Source organism: Zingiber officinale, chromosome 2A, assembly GCF_018446385.1.
Source record: "Zingiber officinale cultivar Zhangliang chromosome 2A, Zo_v1.1, whole genome shotgun sequence".
In the NCBI taxonomy this organism is placed as follows: Eukaryota; Viridiplantae; Streptophyta; class Magnoliopsida; order Zingiberales; family Zingiberaceae; genus Zingiber; species Zingiber officinale.
In genome coordinates, this window is record NC_055988.1 from 91212664 (window position 1) to 91237253 (window position 24590).

General features: G+C 35.6%; 2 protein-coding genes across 2 annotated transcripts; one reads left to right on the forward strand and one right to left on the reverse strand.

The window, feature by feature from the left end:
* The first annotated feature begins 709 nt into the window (after window positions 1–709).
* Window positions 710–19022, forward strand: LOC122041510 (sister chromatid cohesion protein PDS5 homolog A-A-like). Its single transcript, XM_042601217.1, has 32 exons — window positions 710–1007; window positions 3103–3306; window positions 3417–3598; window positions 4637–4763; window positions 4882–5100; window positions 5376–5592; window positions 5685–5830; window positions 5919–6064; window positions 7960–8109; window positions 8221–8269; window positions 8344–8532; window positions 8751–8933; window positions 9398–9552; window positions 9694–9820; window positions 9900–10049; window positions 10136–10201; window positions 10295–10431; window positions 10516–10633; window positions 10709–10843; window positions 10942–11141; window positions 11411–11567; window positions 11749–11892; window positions 12927–13007; window positions 13115–13705; window positions 13791–13889; window positions 15010–15089; window positions 15266–15317; window positions 17402–17488; window positions 17583–17620; window positions 18169–18332; window positions 18405–18547; window positions 18627–19022. The coding sequence occupies exons 1-32, from the start codon at window positions 906–908 to the stop codon at window positions 18660–18662; spliced, it is 4674 nt and encodes a 1557-aa protein (XP_042457151.1). The 5' UTR covers window positions 710–905; the 3' UTR covers window positions 18663–19022.
* A 147-nt stretch (window positions 19023–19169) lies between these two features.
* On the reverse strand, window positions 19170–19896 carry LOC122043800 (nuclear transcription factor Y subunit B-10-like). Its single transcript, XM_042604377.1, has one exon. It carries the CDS (start codon window positions 19851–19853, stop codon window positions 19170–19172), a length of 684 nt encoding a protein of 227 aa, XP_042460311.1. The 5' UTR covers window positions 19854–19896.
* Window positions 19897–24590: the final 4694 nt, after the last annotated feature.

Sequence of the window (24590 nt, forward strand, 5' to 3'; positions counted from 1 at the left end):
TTTTGATGTGATACACTAAAATTTTTGCTATTTTTTCTACTATATAGAACTGGACTTCCTTAACATAGCTAGCGTTAGACGAGTAAAACTGGAATTCCTGTTTTCTTCCTCTTAGCCACGTGTATACAAATGAATTTGTTCATATTATGACATTTTCTCTTTATTTAATCACGTGTGGGGCCTAAATTCTACTCTCACAAATCATGTTATATTCTCTTGTCTTAATCCTACTCTGCATGTATTACCCATCCCACCTAATGAATTATTAAGTTAACGGTTGTTTTACCCACTATGAATACATTATATTAATTGTAGTAAAAAATAAAAATTTAAGTGTAACGTTACTACTAATATTATATGATTACCACTCTTTCTGTAAAATATTTGGATTTTTTTTTTCTTTTATCCAAAAATGCACATTTTGTCATTTTCATACAAAGACTTATACAGCGTACAAACAAGGCCGATATAATTATTTATAAAAAAAGGAGTGATCTGAATAATATCATCCTCCGGGCTCAAGCCCGCACCAAATTCGGCGAGTTCGAATTAGTTAATCTGTAACAGGACATACAGCATCGTTTCTGATCGTCACGTGAGGCTAACAAAAGTACAGGCCCCGACTTTGAGCGTCTATATTTCGACACGTGGTCGAATAAGAAGTTTGCTGTTGATTATGATGCATCACATCCTCGTGATCTACGGGTCCCGGTGATCGGAAGGATCGTTCGAAGTCACTCCTCATTTGCACGCCCCTTCGTCCGCTTTGCCTCCTCCCCTTCCCGATCCATTCGACTCCTGCTCGTTTGTTGGTTTGAACGGGGCAGCGGGCGGAAGACCTAGACGACGAGGAAGAGGACGACGACGAGAGACGAGCTGGTCGACCCCTGCTCCGTCGCTGACCGATGGCAGAAATGGCGCAGAAGCTGCAGCAGCAACTCAAGGAGGTGGGATCGAAACTGGAGAGCCCTCCAGCGTCCAAAGACGCGCTAATTAAGCTACTCAAGGTTAGTGATCTGAACTCGGGTCTCGGAAAAAGCTCGTCTTTGCATGGTTGTGTGTCTTTCAGGCTCTGTTTTTTTTAGCGTTTTGGGATGGGGCAGTTGCACTAGGTCAGTATTAGGGTTCGACTGCAGTCGCATGTGGAATTGTGTTGATTATTTTCGTGCTTTAGCTAAGAAAAATGTTGTCTTGGCAGGCATTTTTTGTCGAGCGTTTTAAATTGTCGCGAAAAAGATGTTCTTTGGCTACTCTTCTTGACTTCCGATGGAATCTTTTTTGTCCGAATTAAATTTGAAGTATGGAGCTTAAATCATGTGAACAAGACCACCGAAGGTGAAAATTTCACGAGTTAGCTTAACTAAGGAATTTTGTTTAGGCTGCGAGTCTTCTCTTGTTTGCAACCTCATATAAGACTTAACTCTCACAATTTTCTAGTCAATCTTTTTACAGATGTCTTACACGATATCTTTGAGAATTGAGATCATATGGGTCATTTAAAATGCTAGTAGGTTGACTCCATCTGCGCTTCCTTAGAAAATTTCATCTGTGCTTGAACTTGAGCTTATTGACACAAAAGATGATCTTATACAACTATGTGCTGAGGAAGATTTCCTGAGGTTCAAGATATCTCCCTATCATCTCTAATTCATAATCTTGGATATGTCTATATGACTTTGAGATAGCCTATGATTTCTTCAATCAGTCTGCTAGCTTTTATATTGGTTTTAAGTTTGCAGGGTGGAGTGCCTTGTGATCACCTGACTTGTAACCCATGTAGTATCTATTCCATTTCATTGGAAATTCATCCTCAGTAAAGAACAATATAGCCTACACTAGACAAGCATCTATACACTTTTACACATTTATCAGTATTCAATTCAAACTCCAAATGTACACGATGTAAGTTGTAAGAAATAACTCAAAAATGCTAAACTTGCCAATTGTAGGAATTTTCCTTCTGTTACTTTATTCGATAAGTTCTTCATCATCAATCAACAAAATGAATGGTATGAAATACAAATTTATTTGACCATTATTATTTTTCTTGCACATAGTGATAAGAGAAATATTGCCTCCATTTAGTCCTTCCACGGTCTTGAAATGAGGGAAAGATAAATAAAAACTTTGAGCTTTGGTAATTGAATTGGTTAGTGGATTACAATTTTATCTTATCAATAAGTTGCCAAAGAGTTGAATCTATTACAGGGGAAACTGAAAGAGACATAGGGAGACCACAGACATAAATTAATTAATTTGAATACTACTTACTAGTGATGTATCAATTGCAAAGAGCTCAATGGAATTGTAATTTTCATGTAGCTGGCCCCAAATAATTGGGATACCATAGATGATCCAATTTCTTGTGTGTGCAACCAATTAAATGCAAAATCAGATTCACAGGAATTAGCGATCTTTTGTTCCATGATTTGACATGAAAATATCTTGTTCAATGGACTTATAATATTCATGTAGCCAACTGCAAATAGTTGGGATAAACACAAATGGTCAGATTTCTTATGTTTGTAACCAATTGAATGCAAAATCAAATCCACAAGAACTCAATTCCTTTAGCAACATTTTGTTTCATGATTGGATATGGAAATATCTAATATGAATGTGTTGAAATAAGCTAGTGATGGAGGAGTTTCAAGTATGGATTGGCTTAATGTATAGTCATTGGCTCATCTTTGCATTTGCCTCTTTGTCCAACTCACATAACTAGATCCTGCTTTTGTGATTTATTTCTTCACCTTCATGGCATTGTTGATTCTTGTTGATATATCGTCTACTACTGACATTAGTTCATTTATTTTGGCAGGTTTAACTTCCCTTAGTTTCTGACAATAACCATTCAAATACCTTAAATAACAAAGTGTGGCTGGAACTATCACTCTTTAATGTAGACATGCAGTGGTAATGAAGAAATAAGCAATAACATGATACTATGTATTTTGAATAGTTGATGTGTGGTGGAGCTATTTTTTATTTTATTTTTTTATTTATTTATTTATTTTTTCCGTGTTAACTGCAATGGTTGAGGAAGATATTGAGTTGCCTATTGTTTATTTTATGCAACTTATCTTTTAATTGATTTTGTAGCAAGCTGCAAATTGTCTGTCTGAGTTAGAGCAGTCACCGTCACCTTCTGTCTCAGACTCAATGCAATCTTGTGTAAATGCATTTGCCCAAAAAGACCTGTTGACGCATCAAGATCGTGATGTCAAAGTTCTTGTAGCAACCTGTGTTTGTGAAATCACCAGAATAACTGCACCAGACGCTCCATATAGTGATGATGTTCTAAGGGTTTGTATTTTTTTTCTGTAAGGAAAGCTACATCGAGGCATTAAAAAGCATAAAATATCTGGAGTATGGACTGCACGAATCTCTCTATATATAATTGCTTTTTTATGCAGGATATATTTCATTTGATTGTTGGTACCTTTGCTGGATTGGGTGATATTGACAGCCCTTCTTATGAGAGAAGGGTTGTTATCCTTGAGACCGTTGCCAAATACAGGTCATGTGTTGTGATGTTGGATCTTGAATGTAATGATCTCATACAGGAAATGTTCAGAACATTTGTTTCAGTCATCAGGTGATAATGCCATTGCTATCATTTTCCCATTGCAATCAAATCAAGTTCAATTTTATTTTCTATAAAAGGTTGACGAACAATGGGCTGCTTCATCATGGGCGGAGTTATAAATTACCATTAGTTTAAAACAATAAAAATGATGTCACAAATAAATGGTAGAAATAGAATCATTATTAAATTGCAATAAGGGAAGTTGTCAAGATTCCATATGATATTGGTGTCTCAGTGGTTTACTCTATGTGGAGTGCATATGGGACAGCGATATTATGATGTGACTCAATAAAGATCTTAAAAAAATAGTTGATAGATCCATCATCAATGCAAAACTTTTTGAAACACAATAGAGACTAGAGAGTTTATCTGTTTATGTCGCAATGATGTAATAGATTTAAAGGCCTATCTAAATTTAGTTTGCAATGAATTGGATTTTATATTGTTAGTTTATGCCGGTCTATGAAACAAGAGAAAACAATATAAGGAAGATGTTTATGCTATTTTTGAAGAAAATATTCTCATTGGTGTCAATGAAAGAGGGACTAATGACCAACAAACCTGGCATCCTTGCTAAAATTAATGGAACTAGTAATGTTTTTTTTCCTTTGTAGATTAGGCTTTTATTTCTTTATTAAAGATCAATTCCTTTCATTGCTAAAATTGTCTTTAAATATTAAAGCAGAGTAGCACAGCAAGTTTTCTATTTCCACAAATGTTTCCTAATTTTTAAAGCTGATAAGAAGCATCAAAGGCTGAGTGCATCACAAGATGGTGAGCTTCACTAAAATTTCACCTTAAATTATTCTTAGTGCATGGCTGTAGTGATATATCTATTTTCTACGTAGTGCTCACTTATTGTCTTATACTAGTTCAATTTATCTTTGTTTGCGCTTACACTAATATTTGCTTTGAAGCACTTTTCATTTGCATTGTAATGGTATATGCTTTGAGATTTTTGTATCATTTTCACTGTCTTGTAATCAGTAGAAGAGCTAAGCATTTGTCTTTATAGTGTCCTTGAATTATGGTGACTTCAATATGCAGTGACGATCATCCCCAAAACATCTTTACGTCAATGCAAACTATCATGATCCTTATTCTAGATGAGAGTGAGGAATTACAGGAAAATCTTATTTTAATCCTGCTTTCAGTGTTGGGCTGTAAAGTAAATGTAAGCCTAGTTATTTTACTCATATTTTTTTTTTCTTTTGTTTGAATTCATTTTCCATTTGCTTTTACATGCCAGTATTTTCTCATCTTGATTTTTTTTTCTTTCTTTATTGTCCTAGGGTTCCTCTATGGCTGCACGGAGGCTTGCTATGAATGTTATAGAACGTTGTGCAGGAAAACTTGAACCATTCATAAAGCAGTTTCTTGTATCTTCACTGTCAGGCGATGGTAGTTATTTAAATTATTCAATTGATCATCATGAAGTTATATATGACTTGTACCAGTGCGCACCACAAATTCTTGCAAGAATAATTCCTTACATAACTGGCGAATTGTTGGTAAGTTTCATAACCTCGACTGTATGCTCCTAGTTCCACTTCAAGTTACTCAAAGGATGTTTTTTTGGGTGACCATTAAGATAAATAGGTAGTCATATTGTACATCATCACATTCGCCTTGCACTATACTGTGAGGCTATGTGCCTTTAGGTTGTTGATATATATGATATGGTATATCTTAGTTTACCTCTTTAAAATCAAATAGAGAGTTGTAGTTGAATCTTGAGATGAATCTTTCACTAGTGATTATGGTACTTCAACTTTGAAATTTGTAGACAGATAAGCTAGACATTCGACTTAAAGCAGTTCAGCTCTTGGGGAAATTATTTTCTTTACCTGAGGTACCTGTATCTGAAGCTTTTCAGTCAGTCTTTGATGAATTCCTAAAGAGATTGACTGACAGAGTAGTTGAAGTCCGTCTATCTGTCATTGATCATTTGAAGAATTGCCTGGTTACTAATCCTGAACGTCCTGAGGCTCCTCTGATTATAAGTATGCAGGCAGTAGTTAATCATTTTTAATCATCTAACTTAATGTTTTGCTAACATTTGATGGTATTGAAATATGATGGCTATTTTTTCTAGAAGCACTTTCTGACAGAGTGTTGGATTATGATGAGAAAGTTCGAAAAAAAGTTGTTGCTGCAGTTTATGATGTGGCTTGTCATTCTTTCAAAGTAATTCCAATGGAGATAGCTAGTTTTGTGGCTGAGCGTCTGCGAGATAAATCTGTTTGTATTCCATTTCTTTTAATACTTATTTACTGATTTTTAATGCTGATTTTCTGATTTGAACTCTTGTTTTGTAATCATCCCTTAGTTGACTGTAAAGAAGTATACAATGGAGAGGCTTGTTGATCTACATCAATTGTATTGCTTGAAGAGCTCTGATGGTTCAACAAATTTGGATGATTGCAAATGGATACCAGGGAAGATATTGAAATGTTTGTATGACCCAGATTTTAGGCAAGTAGAACAGAAATAGTTTCAAACTCCGAGAGTGTCCTTTATTTCACATGGAAGTTGCTATGGTTTCTTCCTGTCTATTAATCATCTGCGCATGCATGATTAGACTTTCTGCACAAGGTTGCTCACAATCAGGCTGGCATGTTCTCAAACTGCAATAAATAGGAGTTCATAGTCAAACCTTTTTGGAACCTTAAAGTTTTGGTCATTTTCCTCTTTTTTTTTTTTTTCTATTTGACACAAATACTTGATCATCTTTATTCAATATCATGCCTATGTATATCATTCCATTATATCGTATTTTGTTATTATCCTTGCTCCTTGATATGCAGCAATTGTAGTATAATTTTTAACTGTGTGATTTCAAACTGATAGTAGGTATCTCCATTTCAGTTATTTTTCAACTATTTTGTCATTATAAAAAATGATGCTTCTTTTCCTAAAAACATAAATGGTGTTTTAGTTAATGAATACAATCTCAGAAAAATAAAAAATATAATCTGTTAAAGGAAAGATTTTCACCTGATCTCATACTCCTGAAGTGTAGGAATTCTCTTTAATTAGTTCTACTGATCTTACATATATCATTTGCTTCATGATTTCACGGTCTTGGTACATTAAATGTGATTGCTCAAAACCATTTAGGCTGCTACCAAAATACCTACCTCAACAATTTTGAATCATTCTTGATTTGTATCATATAAGAACAATTTATCCCTGAGAAAATTTATATTTATTGGAAGCTTGTATGAGTTATGCATGAATTGACCACTATCAGACTCCCTATTTTTACCTTTGGGCTGGTCTAATTGCTCTTAGGTTGGGCAATATACTTCAAGACAAATATGTGCGGACATTGATCCGGAAAGTTGCTAAATTGGCATCAGCAGGACCAAGAAAATTTTGAAACCAGTTTGCTGGATTCAATAGTTTATGATCCATAGTTTAGTTTGTGAATTTTTTGTTTGTCAGATACATACAATTTTTTTTTTTCACGTGTTGCATTACATTTGAAAATTTGTATGGATTTGATTGACTCAAATTTTACATGGATTCAATTTTTTCACTACTGATTGGCATATTTCATGTGGGTCAGAACCAACAATCATACTCATACAGTCTTACCCAAGACCAACAATCATACAGGATATCATTCTCTTGAAGGGTTGACTCTTTTAGTTGGTTTATTTGATATGCCATAGGTGCATCATTTGTTTCTTGGGGTTTTCTGGTCTTGGTACTATTAATATAGTCACGGAGAACCACCAACAATGCCACTAAAATCACCTATTTCAAAGGTTGCTAAGCATTTACTCAGAATACTGGATGAAGTGAAACATAGTAATGGCTCTTATTATTATGAATTCATAATCAACCAGGAGGGCAACCATCTTCTGGGTGATTATGTACGAAGATCAATCACTATTTTAGGTTGAAACACTAAAAGAGGTTTTTTCTTTACGTTCTAAATAAAAATTATTCGTCACCCAACAGCTTCATTGCTCTTGTTGTCATGATTTTAGGTCGATGAAACACTGTCTTAATTTGCTGAAGCAGGATACTGAAACAAGATTTTTAATTCTGCTCCAATATCCATCTCGGTGATCCATTACACTGCTATATATTACATAGAGTTGTATCAGTATGTACAAACAATAAAAAAAAATGGTTAAAAAATTGTATTTACATGTACTGCCTATACTTTATGGTACCAACACAAAAAACTGATCACTATAAAAAGGAATTGCTGCCTGGTAGCCCTATTGGTCCTTGATTGAACTAGTATATTTTGATTGTAGAAGACAGTATTTGCCTTTCTATTTAGTTGATTGAGGGATTAGGGTAAGTATTATTCTTAAAGACACTTGGTCTTGATTTTAAGCAACAATTTGCAGGTTGGAAGCGGTTGAACTTCTCCTTTGTGGATCTTTGTTTCCACCTGAGTTATCAATCAAAAATAGGGTGAAACATTGGGTGTCAGTTTTTTCAGTATTTGATAAATTCGAGATTAAAGCCATTGAGCAGATTCTTTTGCAAAAGCAAAGGTCTGTAGTTCTGATATAATACTTAGGGTTTTTTTCTCTGTGCAGCTAGGAAGTATCTAGTTTGTGATATATTCTCCACTGATTTTCAGGTGATTTCCTCTTGGATTGCAGGTTACAGCATGAAATGCAGAAGTATCTGTCTCTTAGACAGACATATCAGGTTTGCACATATGGATGGTTATAGTGGTGATTGGTTGATTTATGTTGTTATCACAAATGGATCTTAAAATGCAGGAAGATGCATCTGAACTTCACAAAAGAATTTTTGTTTGCTTCAAGAGCATGTCTCGGTTGTTCAATGACCCTATGAATGCTGAGGAGAATTTTCAGTTTCTTAATCAGTTGAAAGATGTTAATATTTGGAAAATTTTAACAATACTACTTGATCCATCCACTAGTTTGTACGAATCATGGTCACGCCGGGTAGTTACCTGCACATTCTTTTATTTTTCTTCCAAATTGTCTCTTTCTTTAGTGGTAAGCTTTTTAACTGACATTATTCAACAGCTAAAATGATGAAAAGGTCAGAGTTGCATGTTGCTTCATAATTTATTTGAATATATTTTCAAAAAATTCCATGATTTCTATTTGGAGTCTGCTTAATGTGGTCCATAATTGAATCTCTTTGTGTATTTGTGCAGGATGAGTTGCTTAAAATCCTTGGTGAGAAGCATCCACTTTATGATTTTATGGATACACTTACTTTGAAGTGTTCGTACATACTCTTCAACAAAGAGTTTGTCAAAGAGACACTGTCAGAAGCTGCTGCTCAACATTCTGCTGGAAATACAAAACTTATTTCTTCATCCATGAATCTGCTTACGGTACATACATATGCAGATGCTGTAAATTGTAATTTTACATGTATAGATTGTACAATACAATTAATACGAGTTTGAATTGTAATTTTACATGTGTAAATTGTACCATACAGTTAATATGAGTTTAAGTATTTATGCATTTGATGTTTATGGAACTACAAAATCTACATTAATAGAATGCAACAGATGTTATATTAGTTATTGGATTTTCAATTTTGTTTGGTTGGAACTGAGTATGGAAAAATGAAGTTATAATTTTGACTTCTGACTTTGCTCTTTATGTCAATTGGCTACATATTGGAAATGTGGTCTTTGCAGTACAATTTTTTCTCCAAATAAAGTACATCTGAATTTATGGTAGTTATTTTGCTTTTTCACTTTCAACTTTAGACTCTTTATTAGTCTTTAATCTTTACCTCCTGAAACTATCGATCCTTTATTTCAAATTATAAATATGCATATTACAGGTCATTTCAGGTTACTCTCCCTTACTTTTAGCTGGGTGTGAAGAAGATCTTCTTCTTCTTCTGAAAGAGGACAATGACTTGGTTAAGGAAGGTATTGCCCATGTTCTGGCAAAGGCCGGTGGGACTATTCGCGAACAACTGACAATGGCTTCAAGGTAAAAAACCAGATGCCCATTTGCTATGAAACTACAATTACACACTTGATTTTTTTTTTCCCTTTATGATCAACTGGTTTTCTTGTTAAAGCTGTGGATATATGTTTACATAAATTTTATGCTTTTTTATCATAATTGCAGTTCAGTTGAACTTCTTTTAGAAAGGTTGTGTCTAGAGGGCACCAGGAAGCAGGCTAAATATTCTGTACAGGCCCTAGCAGCAATAACTAAAGATGATGGTCTCAAGTCACTCTCTGTTCTTTACAAGGTTTCTGTTGATTTAATTGTGGTAAAACTTTCTTTGTGGTGATAGCTAGACTGAAGAAACTTTCTAATTGATATATCAGAGGCTTGTGGATATTTTGGAGGAGAAATCACATTTGCCATCTATTTTGCAATCACTTGGATGCATTGCACAGACTGCTATGCCAATTTTTGAAACAAGAGAGGATGAAATTACTGAGTTTATTACCAGTAAAATATTGCATAACAGTAATGTATGCCTTTCAGTAAAATTTTGTATAGGCCTCTATGGCCTCTTATTTCTTGATGATTCTAATGTTTGTGATTTCCCTTTTTGCAGAAGTCTGATGAGGTTTCTTTTGTTAATACTGAATGGAGTGAAATATCTGAACTGTGTTTGACAAAGGTCAGTGCTGAACTATAGTACTGGATTACTGGAAAACAATTCACAGTCAGCATAAAACTCTTGAACAATTCATACATTATATCTGTCATGCAGATGTTTGGTATCAAAACATTGGTAAAAAGCTACATACCAGCCAAAGATGCTCATATGAGACCAGGAATTGAAAAGCTTCTGGAAATTCTTCAGAAAATATTTTCTTATGGGGAAATCTCAGAGGAAATACGGTCAAAGTGCTGAATATTTATTTCATTTAGGATATACTTTTGAGTTTTTTTTCCTGGACACTATGTTGGCTAAATGGTATCTTCTTGTAGCAATGTTGATAAAGCTCATATGAGGCTTGCTTCTGCAAAAGCTGTTCTTCGGTTATCAAGATATTGGGACCAAAAGATAACTACTAGTTTGTTTTATTGGACTCTAAGAATTTCTCAGGTAATTGCCAGCTCTTGACATGTTTTTAATGAAACTTCCATCGAATTATGATTGTACTCTTTTATTTCAATTTAGGATGCTTATGCTGAATCTAAAAAATCATTCTTAAACAAAGTACATCAGTATATCAAGGAACGGTTATTGGATGCAAAGTATGCTTGTGCCTTCTTGCTTAACTTTAATGATTGTCACTGCCCTGAATATGAAGAGGTTGGTGTTTTGTTTAATTTTGGCGTGGTATATTATTTTTTATCTGTTTGGAACATAGTTATTTTACCTAACAAGAAATTTATATTGTATTCTGGCAGTGTAAACAGAGTCTACTTGAACTTGTACACATGTGTCGGCAAGTTAAAATGCGACAACTGTCTACACAATCTGACTTGAGTTCCGCACCAGCTTACCCTGAATATATTCTTGCCTACACGGTCCATGCTCTTGCACATGACCCTTCTTGTCCAAATATTGATGAGTGCTTGAATGTTCAGGCATTTGAGCACATATACTGGTATGCTCTTTCCTTTTGAATTTGAATGTTTTTTCCTTGATTCTGTTGCATACCTGATGAATCTATATACTTACATGTTCCGACCTTGAGTAAGATATTACTAATCGTATGACTTTGCATTTATTTTTTTGAGGCTGCCTTTTGTTCTACATTAGGAAGAAATAGAGATGATTATGTTGCTATATCACATTTCAATAACAAATTCATTCATTTTACTCATATGTTTTTTACAAACTTTTTTGATTATGCTAATATGCTCTTGCTTTCAGGCGGTTGCATTTACTTCTTTCCTTGTTGTTGCATGGTGATGATGGTAAACAATCTGGTGCTTTTCCAATCGAGAGAAAGGAGAGCTATTACACAATCCTCTCCATCTTTCACAGTATTAAAAATGCCAAAGATGTAGTTGATGAAACAAAGTCAAATGTAAGTGATTTCTTCTTCCCAGACTTCTACAAACTTCAGCTCCATTGAATTGTTGCTTAATCCTCTTCTTGTTGTTGCTTAATCATGTTTCTTTTTTTTTTATCCAATGTTCATTGTGTTTTGGAGCGTCTCTTACATTTTGTTAACTAACTGAGCTTTGCATTTTGCTGGGGACAAGCAGGCTCTATACGCTATATGCTATCTGGGACTCTCAATTTTAAAGAGACTAGTGCCTGACGAGGTTCAGGTCTCAGGGTTTGATGTAATTCCATTGCCAAATATGTTATACAGAGCTGTTGACTGTAGCAATAACTATAGCATGACGGTGAGTCATTCTTGATTAAACAGTCTTTGTACTTTCAAAGGATCAAGTTTACTCCATTCATTTTTTTCCCTTGAGTTTCCATGATTATTTGGAAATATCTTGTTATTTTTATCTCTATAACTGCATTACTATCTGTGTCTACTTAACCTCATGCCATCCTGCTCAACATGTCCGAGTGCACAGGTTCATCACTTCCAAACAGTTTAAGTAGAATTGTTTTCTTTCCATGGAGAGGGGAAAGACAAATTAATATATGATGGAAAGTGTTAAAACAAATATCTAGTTGAACTTATGTTATGGGACCAAATTTAGTGGCAGACATGTCATTCCAGTGAGAAATTAAACTGCTTTTCTATTATAAATGTTTTCCGAAATCATGTTCATTATAAAAAAAAATTCAGGAAAAGTGCAGTAATTCAAAATCGGATCGATATCATTATAGTACTTATGACTATATGATGTTTCATAATGAAGCATGACATGTTGAAATTGGTAGTTGTGAAGGATACTATCTTCAGTAACATGCTACTTTAAAGGTCTGAAATTTTAGTTCTGGTGCTGGTTTTGATATCAGGGAATTATAATGTTTCTGTGTTTTGCCTGTCATTACTCTACTTGGGTCGTCACAGTTTACTTCTAGCTGACCTAATTTTGAGTTTAATATAGTGCATTTAGATTAAATCTGAACCTAATTAGCGTCAACTAAGAGCTAATTATATCCCTAGTGGAAGAATAAGATTATGTGGTGTGTTGGTTCAATCTTGGTTCAATTTGGGTCAAATTAGAGCCAAAATCAAGCTAATTATTAATATATGTATATACAACTTGAATTAGATTCTGTATATTAAGGATATAAATATATAGATCAGCCAAGATGAAATCAAAGTAGAAAGTCCTATGTTCACAGCCACTTTTCACATAAGTGCTTAGCCAATTGTAGTTTTGGTGCAAGTGCTTTATGTTTTTATTAATTTATTTCTAAACCTATGTCTGAGTTTCTCTATTGACTTGACTTTGTTTTGTTCCATTTTTAGGATGACAACAAATGGACGTGGTTGAATAGCGATAGTGTCTTGGCCCATTTTGAGGCTCTTAGACTGAAGAATAAAAAAATGGTATCTACATACAGAACCTAAGAAGATTATTGGAAATGTAAATTTAATACATGTGAAACCATTTAGTTTCTTATATTCTGACCACAACTTTCTTTTTGACATTTTAGGGTGACTCACTTGTTGTAGAGGATGGAATGGTTGTGGAGGAGAATGGAGATGACAATGAAGTTCCTCTTGGGAAGATGATGGAAATTCTCAGAAATCAAGGAGTCAAGAAGAAGAAAAAAAAGAAAAAGGACATATTTACTAATCTGGAAACTATTAATAGTGAATTTGACGTGTTGGGTGTGGTGAGAGAAATAAATTTGGAGAGTTTTAAACAAACTCAAGACAGGGAAGCAATAGTTTCAGATCACAATTGCAGAAGTGGAAAGCAAAATGGTAAAGTCAATACTGAGAAGGAAATATCATCTCTGAGTAAAAGACAACGTGATGCCATTGGGTTTGAGGTGCTTGCACCAACACCAAAACGCAAAAGATCAATTTCCACGAATAGGTTGAATTCATCAAAGGGTCGGAAGGGAAACACAAAGAGATCTCCAATACAGTCCTTGTTAGAACAGAGTTTGTTTGAGGATGACAGGACTGAAACTGAAACTGATCTGCTCATCACTTATGCAACTGACATCTCATCCATGAAAGGAAGAAAAGTTTCTGATGCATTGCATATTGAGAAAGATGTGGATAGCTCTTCAGAGGTAAAAACAAAATGTTCTTTGCAATCATATTAATTGTGTGTGTGTGTGTGTTTTAAATTTGCTAATCTCCATTTGAATATTACAGAAATTAACATTAGGAGAAGACAACAAAAAGAAAGATTATCAATCTAGAACTAGTTCAACTAAAAAGCGTAAAAGAAGAAGCATTGCTCGGTTAGAAAAGGTATCTTGATTTGATAATATAACCATTATATGGCGTGGCTGTTCTTTTATTATTTTTATCGCTTACCAGGGTTAGCTTTGTGATTCTATTACATTTCTCTTATTGACATATGCTTGATGATTCTATCACATTTCTCTCATTGGCATATGCTTGATGCTATAATAGGTCCTCAGTTTTAGTGGGATCATTTGAAGTCCTTACTGTATTGCATATCTTGTTCAATGGTCATCATTTTGACAAGTAAAATGCCTTGCAAATCTAACATGACTGATGGTTGGTAATGTACTATAAAGTATAAACAAATGCACTTGCAACTTGATAAACAAAAGAAATATGTTTTTAGATTGGTATATAAATTGTTTGCATGCTATTTATGGAGATACTGAGCTAATTTACCACTAGAATTGAAGAGGAATAATAGAACAACAAATCCCAAAGCATGATTACTAAAGAAAACACAAATTCTGAATGTCTGTCTCCTCTCTACCATCTCATTTGTGGTGTCACTCTTATTTGGAAACGATTTTAACTCATCTCCTTGACTCTGATTGGCAATGCTTCTTTGACATTAATCCTTATTAAACTAGAATGATTCAACTAGAATGTCTGTCTCCTCTCTATCAGTTGGGAAATCAGTTTCTGAATTTCTTAAATGCTGATAGAATATCGAAATTGGGCTATTTGATTCTTAAGTACCAAAAGACAGGATAGGTTAAATGCCAACAACTTTGGGATTTAAAGTGAAGACCAACCAAAAACAAATAGGAAATTTGAGCATGAAAAAATCTGAATCCATAGTTTATAGGCAAATGATTATTCCCGTCTGATTAATTTATGAATATATGTGAATACAAAGATGCAGGGAAGGTAAAATATCCAGTACTTCTCTAGGGTTGTTTGCCTATAGTTAGGTTCTTTTGCCTCGCTTGTTTCTGTCTGCCTAATCTGCATCATGCTTGAACATCTTACACAATGTGTATCCCCCAAATTGTTGTGTTTTATCCTTCCTCATCATTGATAAAGTAATAATATAGAGTTATTCTCAATACATTTGCTAGTTTTTTTCATGTTCTTTTGGGTATGAAAGTTCTTGATGTTAATGAATCACATATGCCTTCAGTGTACGTCACTAGTAGATCAATCCAGTGAATCAGAATTAGTTGGTTCCAGAATAAGGATCTGGTGGCCATTGGATAAACGGTAAGAATTTGTTGCTTATGAGCCTTTTTAATTGGTACCTTTCTATGAAATTTTTTATTTTAGACAATTGTCGTTTTCTTAAATGTGTTAACACCCAGCCTTTATTACTCTTAAAAGTTTAGCTGTTGAAACACAAGTAGTTTGTGTCATTAGAAAAGTGATGCTGCTATTTCCAGGTTCTATCAAGGTGTTGTGCATTCCTATGATCCAGGAAACAAGAAGCATACGGTAAAAACTCATCTTACACTGTTAGTTCTCTTTAGGTTTGTTTTCTGGCTTGCTGAAGTGTTTGATCATTGGTTGCTTTTTAGTCGATGGTTGTATTTACATTCCCAAGAATGATTGCTAAGTGCCAGGAATAAATTAGCAGGTTATGGTCAACATGCAACTGATTTATGCACCACATTTTCATAGCTCTACTAGTCACGATTACCTAGTCTATGATTTAGTCATTATAATTAAGCTTAAGAATGATATTATTATTTCTTTTCAAGTTAATGATTGGGTAGGAAAATCTGCATTTAGAGCTATATCAAATTAATTTATCATCCCCTTAGCCATGGTTTTTTTTTTGTCAGTTGAAACCACTAAAAATTTACTTCGACTGAATCTCTTCTACTTCTCAACCTTCAACAAACTGGATTAGTCTCCGCCTCTTTTGTTCCCTAGTTAATTGTTGGGCAAAAGTCAAAAGAGTACTTTTTTTATCGAAGTCAAAGGAGTGTCCCATTTTGATTTTTTATCAAAATGGCGCTGCACCCCCTTTAAAATGACACAAATACCCTCTGACACACTACATGCTTCTGACACGCACACTTCCTCCTATATTCCCGTCTAAATCGAATCACGTTGTAGCAGTTACAGTTTCGTAGCTGTCATACAGTTGTAGCAACTACGATTTCGTAGCTACTACATAGTTGTAGTAGCTATGATTTTGTAGCTGTTACAACATGTATGCTAGTAAACTTTGAGAAGTCATAATTGTTTGACTTAGGTTGAACCATGGGGTGCACAAAATATCAAATCAAAGATCTCTGAACGAGCTTCGATTTGATATATTGTTTGTTTCGTGATTCAACCCAAGTTAAAAGTTATAACTTATAGTTATAAACCGTAGCTGCTACAACGTGTATACTAGGTAAATTTTGAGAGGTCATAACTTTTGACTCGGATTGAATCATGAGACACAATATATCAAATCGAAGATCTCTAAACGAGTTTCGATTTGATATATTGTGCATCCTGTGGTTCAACCCGAATAAAAAGTTATAACCTCTTAAAGTTGAACTTGTAGTTGTAGCAACTTTGTTTTCATAATTGTTACAATTGAATTGCCACAGTTGTAGTAGCTACGTTTTTGTAGCTGCTACAATGTGTATGTTGGGTAAATTTTGAGAGATCATAAATTTTGACTTGGGTTGAACCATGGGACACAATGTATCAAATCAAAGATCTCTGAACGAGTTACGATTTGATATATTGTGCGTTTCGTGGTTCAATCCGAAACAGTTATAACCTTTTAAAGTTGAGCTTGTAGTTGTAGCAACTACGGTTTCGTAGTTGCTACGTGTATGCTGGGTAAACTTTAAGATGTCATAATTTTTAACTCGGATTGAACACGTACAATATATCAAATCGAAGATCTCTAAACGAGTTTTGATTTGATATATTGTGCGTCCAGTGATTCAACCCGAATCAAAAGTTATGGCTTCTTAAAGTTGAATTTGTAGTTGTAGTAGCTATAGTTTCGTAGCTGCTACAACTCAGATGTTGTATAGTTGTATCAGTTACGGTTTTATAGTTGCTATAATATGATCCAATTTAGGTAGGAATATAGGTGGGAGTGCACGTGCCAAAAGCATACAATATGTCAGAGGGTATTCGTGTCATTTTACAGGGGTGGGTACCCTTTGGATAAAAAATTAAAATTGGGCGTCCTTTTAATGATTTGATAAAATAGGGACGCCCTTTGATTTTTTCCCTTAATTGTTTGAGAGCCAGTTCTGGTTTCAAAAAACACTGATTTGAAGGATTTGGCTGCAATTAGTTTACTGATGGCTTACAAATAGAGTTATCCATTCCGAGCACATATGAGCAACTGTAACCCTGCTGTTTTAGACAACATATAAGCAATGTTTGACAAAAATGTTGATATATTTTTTTTCTTCCTAACAACATTATACCATGCAAAAAGTGACGGCTCTCTAGTCGAAATTCATGTGCCTTGATCTTACTACCTTTTTTACCTATCTTGAATAGTTACCTGTTTTCTGAACTTACCTATCTTGTGTCCTGTTATTTCGTTGCCTTAGATTCTTTATGATGATGGAGATGTGGAGGTTCTTCTTTTAAGCAAAGAGAATTGGGAAATCATCAATAATACTCTTTCAGCTGGAAAGGTTGTAATCTTGCTGTACTCTTTTGTTTGCTTGAACGTCTGTTACCTTCAAAGTATGATAGTTCTAATGAATTACTAGTTCCTTTTGTTGGCAGCAACCAAAATCCCTACCTGTATTGGTGTCTAAAAATCTGTGAGTTTTCTTAGTCTCATATTTGTGTTAACTGCATTGTACTCATAAATTGGTAGAGAAGTCAAGACTGCGTTGCTGCTGGTATAACTTCTTGATGCTGAAATGGCTACTAGGAGAAAAAAAAAAGGAAGAGAGAATCAGAATTCCACTTTTTTTTTTTTTTTTTCCACAATGAGAACAGAGCGTCTAGTTTAATGGATTTCTCCTCCATACAATTCAATTCATTTAGAAAACTTGAGTCCATTAAAGGGAATAATAAACAACAATTTTCATGTGTTTGAATATTTCTAGTGATACTTTTCGTATAGCTCAATGGAACTATAAGATTCATAGCCAGGTCCAAGTAATTGGAACAAATAGAATTTGATGATTGGTGATAATGATGATCATATAATGCATTACCTTCTTTTAGAACTTAGAGGCATGAGAACATTATAGTGAACTATTGGGGAGAGCAGGAAAAGGTTTGTGAAATATATTTGCTTTGTGCTTTTGCTGTTTTGCTTATGAAATTAAACACCTAATTTACCGAATAGAGAAATTGACAGGTCTTCCTCTAAAGCAAAGAAAAAGGGTTCTACAATAAAGAGGGTCGAGGAAAACAGCAAACTAGTGTCAGTGAGCAACAATAATTTAGATCTTAGTCCTTCCAGTAACGATGAGCTCAAGGACTTGCGCATCGATCAGTCAGAGTATGATGATGCAAAATCAGGTACACCTAGTTCTTCTGCTTCAGTACCTATTATTGCCAGTTTTGATTACCTTTTTATCTTATCAATATTAGATGGTCCTCAAGATGAGGAAGTGACACTGGCCTCCCAATCAGAAGAGGAAGTGAAAGCAGAAGAATTACATGAGTCATCAAAGGAGGAAATTGAATCACCCAAGTTGACAGATGCAAAGGATGATTCTGACAATGAACCAATTGTACGTTGAGCTTTTGTCTTTGATCCCTCCTCATCCGTGGGTTCTAGTCATTCTTTCATTATGAACAAAAATGATGCAGAATATATGGAGGCTACGAGCGTTGAAGTCCATCTGATCCTTCAAATTCAATCCTAACATTGCATGAATTCGTGCACCTGGTCCACATGCAGCTTACACTGATGCAAATGCTACCGCTATGATACCCCTCGAGATGTTGATACGACGATGTAAAAATAACTGAAGCCACATAGTGCAAAGTCTGAGAATTCCATCAATGCATGAATTGCTCGTGTAAACAATCAAAAATTTGTAAGCTTTGGATTATTTTGTTGTCTGTTAGATTAGTTTGGATGTATATTATGGGTTTGGAGCTTGTGAATTCTGATGCTCCTTTGATTTATTGGACGTCGATCCAACAAAAGGGACAATGCTATTTTTATGTGGGACATGAAATATCTGAATGGTCTTTTTTGAAGAAAAAAGATGCAAGATATTGATTAATTTGATGCAAAGAAAAGAGATCCCAAAGCACATCGACTCCAACTGAATTGCTACTCCACTAACACAATCTTCTTCCTTAACCGTACAATTAACTCAATGATTCAAAGGTCATCGCCGGCGACTACTTGTGTGGAAACGGGTGCTCAAAATTGGGCAAATTGTATCCTCCGCTGCCGGTGCTGGCGCCGCTGGGCCCTGCTTCTCCTCCGCCGCCGGTGCCGTACATGTTCAGGAAGTACCCCACCATGCTGTCGCTCATGAGATTGATCGGTTGCGCCGGCGGTGGCGCCGTCGGCATGAGGAATCCCTGAGAAGGAGGAGCGGCGAAGAACTGAGAAACGGGGGCAGACATGTCGGGAACAGGGGCCGCGGCGCTTCGGTGGTGCTTGGGGAGGTGGAGGCCGGGAAGAGCGCGGTGGCCGGCGGAGGAGGAGTCGGAGGCGGCGCCTCCAGCCTCAAGCTCGCGGTAACGGTGGAGGAAGAGGGATAGGGGCTCGAGGTAGTCGTCGAAGCCGAGCTTGCGCATGGCCCAGAGGACGTCGTCGGCGGTGACGGTCTTGCGCTGCTCGCGCTGGCACCGCTCGTTGGCCTCGCTGGTGATGAAGCTGATGTACTCCGACACGCACTCTTGGATCATCTCCTTCGCGTCGTCGGCGATCTTGGCGTGCGCCGGCAGCACGCGACGCATGATGCGGATCACGTTTGCGATAGGCATGAAGCGGTCCTGCTCCCGCACGGCTGGAGTCTGGGATGCTGGCGGCGGGTACGGTTGGCCACCGCCGCCCATGACATAGGTGGGCTCCATTTCCGCGACGGTACTCCGGGCATCACCTCCTCTTCCGGCGCCGGTTACTACTGTAAACAGTTTAAATGCATCACGGCGTGAAGAAAGGATCAATAAACTTCACATTAAAACCCCTACAATTTTATACTTCTTCAGATTTATACTAAAAGAAAACTGTTGATAACTTTCTGGCTGATTTTCAAAATTCCACTCGAAATGTCCTAGAATACTTTTAAATTTCATTCTCATTTGTTCTTCATATAACTTTGTGAGGTACTTAAAAAGTATGTAAATTTCTAGGGCTAAATAGTCATATCCACTGCATGCACGCGAAAAAGCGCCGGCCCAAAAAAGAACCGTCTCGTTGCCACGTCCGGATCGGACACGTGTCGAACGCAGGAAAGGCAGTTGACTCGAGTCCTCGGGAATCTAAAAAAGACCGTAACGTAAGACGATGCGCACGCGATTGGCGAGCGCCAACGAACGGCCCAATGACGCGGACCACAGAATCCTACGAACCAGATTGAATACGAAATTTACATGCGCACGACAAGAGTTGGTGGTTAAATCTTTCCTTTTTTTTCTTAAAAAAAAATTACTAAAAAATAAAACCTAATTTCTTCACATTTACGCTACTTGCAAAAAAAAAAAAACATTCAAAATAATTAATATTGAGTTTGGCTAGCTAACCATTTTATTTCTTTGTTATACATTAATCTCATGAAAAAAAATGCAAAATAACAAAGAGTATTATATTTCATGCTATACATATTCATTCATGCATGCTCAAAACAAAATAATCTCAATGCATAAATGTGAAGGTACAAAATAGCATAAAATGATCTCAAAGCGTGGTGCATGCATTAGTTGTAGCAAAATCATGATATGAGATTAATATGAATAATATCTACATATCATATATATAGTGTATTAAGTACCAATATATGCACACATGTAGTAGTGAAAAACTCAAGTAAATGTATATTTACATTCTCCAGGACCAGGAGTACAAAGGTTTCAAAAACACAAGTAAAGTAAAATTAAGGATGGTTTTTTTTTAAAAAAAAAAATTAGTGAGATAAAGTGGAATAATTAATAGGAAAATTAAAAAAAAAAAAGAGGTTAGATATTGAGATTGCAATGATAGAAAAAAAGATATATAGAAATTGGACCTGGTAGTGAATCCTGTTGGCTGCCAAGCAGGCCTGCACCACTTGCCATCTTCTCCCTAAATTTGCCTCTCTAGTTGTGAAATGTGGTGGAGGAAGAAGGCATTGGGGGAGTAGTCGTCACATGTATTTATACTACTTATTTCTATAAATGGAGATGGGACATCTTCCTCCAAGTGGCAAAACCCTACCTGCATGCTCAACAAATTATATTAATTCTACTATTCTCATTTTGGCTCCTCTACTTTCATTAATTAATTTGCTTCCTAACAATTTTTAACACTTTAGTTTGATAAATTATATATGTGTATGTAAGTATGTTATGTATCCTTGTCGCTTGTGTTGATCGATGTAAAATTGAAAGAAATAATTATATGAATTTTTTCTTTTTTACTTCTAAATATTAATAAATAAAAATAAAAATAAAAATCCTCATCCAATGGTCTCATACTCATTTGGTTAATGAGATCAATATTTGGTGACCAAAATAATTAGGAGGTTAACCTTATTTCTACATTTTCTATCAATTTTCTATCTTCCCTCCCAAGTAAGTAACCAAAGCCTAATGACTCTGATGAATGAAATATTAAAAGTCAGGAGTCAAAATAAAATAAAAATACCAGGGCCAATGAAGAAATTAATCCAAATACTTGGATTAATAAAGAAAAGATGGAGTTGGACTCACTGCCGAGATGAATTTCACACTCTCATTTATAAAGGGAGATAAATTGCAGAATCAATTTATAGTTGATGATCATCAAAATTAAGACTATGTTTACTTGGGAGAGTGGAAAGAAAATTAAGGAAAAGTTTCCACAGTGGAAAAGTTTCCGTCGTTTACTTCATTAAAATTTTCCGAAGAAAAAGTAACGCAATCCATCCGCGGATAATTTTTGAGTCAAAATCGATCACCTCAAAATCGGACGGAAAACAGCGGATGGAAAAAAAATGACGCATGTACCCCTTTTGCATTCACAAAATTATACCATATACCAAAAAAAATGACGTATGTAGCCTTTTTAACTCATAAAATTACACTATGTACCCAAAAAAATGACGCATGCACCCTTTTTGATTTACAAAATTACATCATAAGTATTCACCTTCCTCTATCAAGGTAAACAAGTGTGCAAAGGAAAAGATTTCTTCACCATTTCTTTTCTCTTCCTCCAAAGATAACTTTCCATAGTTGATTCCTTTCCTTTCCTCATCCACACTCTTGAGTAAACATAGCCTAAAGGATGGATTAACCCCTTATCTCATTTTAATAAAATTATGATCGTATAATCAACTGCATATCCTATAGGACCATCCTAATATATATACTCATAAATTTTATTATTTATGTGAAATCATATTTCAATTGATTTCGGTACCTGTTATTCAAAGTCATCATAATTAATTAATTATTGATTAGATAGAAACAGTGCTATCTATTTTACTTAAATTTAACCTTAAAATAATAATATTTCCTGGTGGACCCATCCATCATCTTCCTTACGCAAGCATATATACTGCAATTCAATGGGCCGATTGAAGCTCAATCATAAAATTATATCTAAAATTACTCATTTGTAGAAGGAGAAGAGAAATTTTAACAACAAAATAAAAGATTTTTTTTAGCCTCCCTCAGCTATGGTCTACTCATCATTAGCAGCGTCGCCAAGAATGAAAACTATTTGGGCATGAGGAAGAGGGGAAGAGAAAGTCTTTCCATCCAAATTGGATGGACAAAAAAAAAATCTAATTAAAAATGATCGCAAGACCATCCAATTTGGACGGATTAAAAAATATCTAAAAATAATTCACGGATGGATTTAGCTGATAACTACTTACGTAGCGATATGAGATCCCAAATTTTGGCATAAAATATTTCATAAATTTTATTTTCTCTCTCCCATTTTTCCTTTTCCGCCTGGGAGTCTCCTACCATTTTGTTTATACATAATTCTCCCTTCTTTTCTTTGATCCCCTTTTAATTTTTTTTAATCCTAATTTTATTCTCAAAATCTTTCATCACACATCGTTCTCATCAACATCATTGTCCTTACAAACTATTGCTGCCATGCCGTCGTTGTCACTTTGCCAACACTCCACAGCTAATATCTTTTAATTTAGTTGAAGTTTTCTTTTTAGATCTCTTTCAATTACGGGATTAAGTGTTTGAAAAATATTAATTTTAAATTTTCATATATTCATATTTTTTTTACTAGTTAAGTATGTTGCTTGTTTGCTATCAATTTTGTTTGTTATTTATTATTAAATTGTTGAAAAAAAATAATCATTGAAATAGGTTATTATGTTTCTAAAATATTATTCTAATAATAAATTAGGTGAAATAATAATATTAAGATATTTTAAAAAATATATAAGATGAACCTACTTCAAACAAGTACCTCCCACTCCACCATGCACCACCTCCTTTATCTCCTCCATAACTTTTAATGTGGGCTCGAATGAGTATTCTAGTGATTCTGAGATAAGAAAAAACATCATTGAGTATAATATGAATAAAAATGAAATTGTTATAAATTTTATTTTATTAAGTTACTAGTTATAATTATTATTTAGATATGATATGCTAAATATTAAGAGGAAGTAAAATCATAAATGATTCTTTGACTTTAAATCATAGATAAGTTCTAGAGATTGACAGATCATTGTTTCAACTAGAACCAAGTGTTGAAATCAAAATTTCAAATTTTAGTTTATTAAATTTAAAATTTAGACTTTTGAAGTGATTCTGTCCGAGAGCTGAGTCGATGGACGCTGGGGATATAGCGCTCCTGTTGTCTGGTTGAAGACTTCGAAGGTGTAGATCTCCCGCTGCCGTGGACTTGCAAGCACAATGTCGAGCCGGGAGGGGGGGGGGGGGATTCCCCGGCGATGACTCTCCAACGGTCAAGTAAGATCTTCGGCGGAAAGAAGTAGAGCAAAGAGGAAGCGAAAACTGTAACTACAGTAAAGAAGTGAGCATACCTCCGTCGAAGTCTGTGGGTCCTTATATAGGGCTCCCCAGAGGTGCATGCACGCTCCTCAAAACATACCTGGAATGGAATTATCAGAAAAGCGTGTCTGACGCCATACCTTAATAGCACGAGCATATCCCTGACGTGACAGTGGAAGCTTCCACTGTACGATTCTCTGTCTGACCATGCCGCCGACCATGCCACCTGTCGGCGACACTGGTCCCTAAGAAGATATCGCCAGCTGCTTCCTTTGTCCTTTATCGGGCTGAGCGGAGGAATCGCTCGGCTAGTGCCTTTCGGGCGACCCCATGGCGGGGCCAAGTGGGATGTCCGCTCGGCCAATCATCCTGTTGTCCCGGCTCCGTCTTGTCGAGCGAAGAAACCATATCTGCCAGGCCAAGGCTATGTTCCCGTTCGACCGAGCGGGGGGTCGCTCGACCCTCGTTCCTCCCTGCTAGAGCCATGCTTGAGTCTTTTGAGCGTTGGAAGCTCGGCATCAGGTCGAGCTGTAATGCAGAATTGGACACACACGGCCGCTCAACTGGATACTCACGGCGTTGTCCATTGACTTTGACCTCCTACGTGGCTCAGGACTTTCTGCAGGACGGGGGCCCCCTCGT

Coding starts and splice junctions, on each gene's coding strand:
- LOC122043800 (XM_042604377.1), bottom strand. CDS start 19,853: ATGGAGCCCACCTATGTCATGGGCGGCGGTGGCCAACCGTACCCGCCG.
- LOC122041510 (XM_042601217.1), top strand. CDS start 906: ATGGCAGAAATGGCGCAGAAGCTGCAGCAGCAACTCAAGGAGGTGGGA. Junction 15,090..15,265: donor TGGTGGCCATTGGATAAACG/GTAAGAATTTGT, acceptor TGCTATTTCCAG/GTTCTATCAAGGTGTTGTGC. Junction 15,318..17,401: donor CAGGAAACAAGAAGCATACG/GTAAAAACTCAT, acceptor TCGTTGCCTTAG/ATTCTTTATGATGATGGAGA.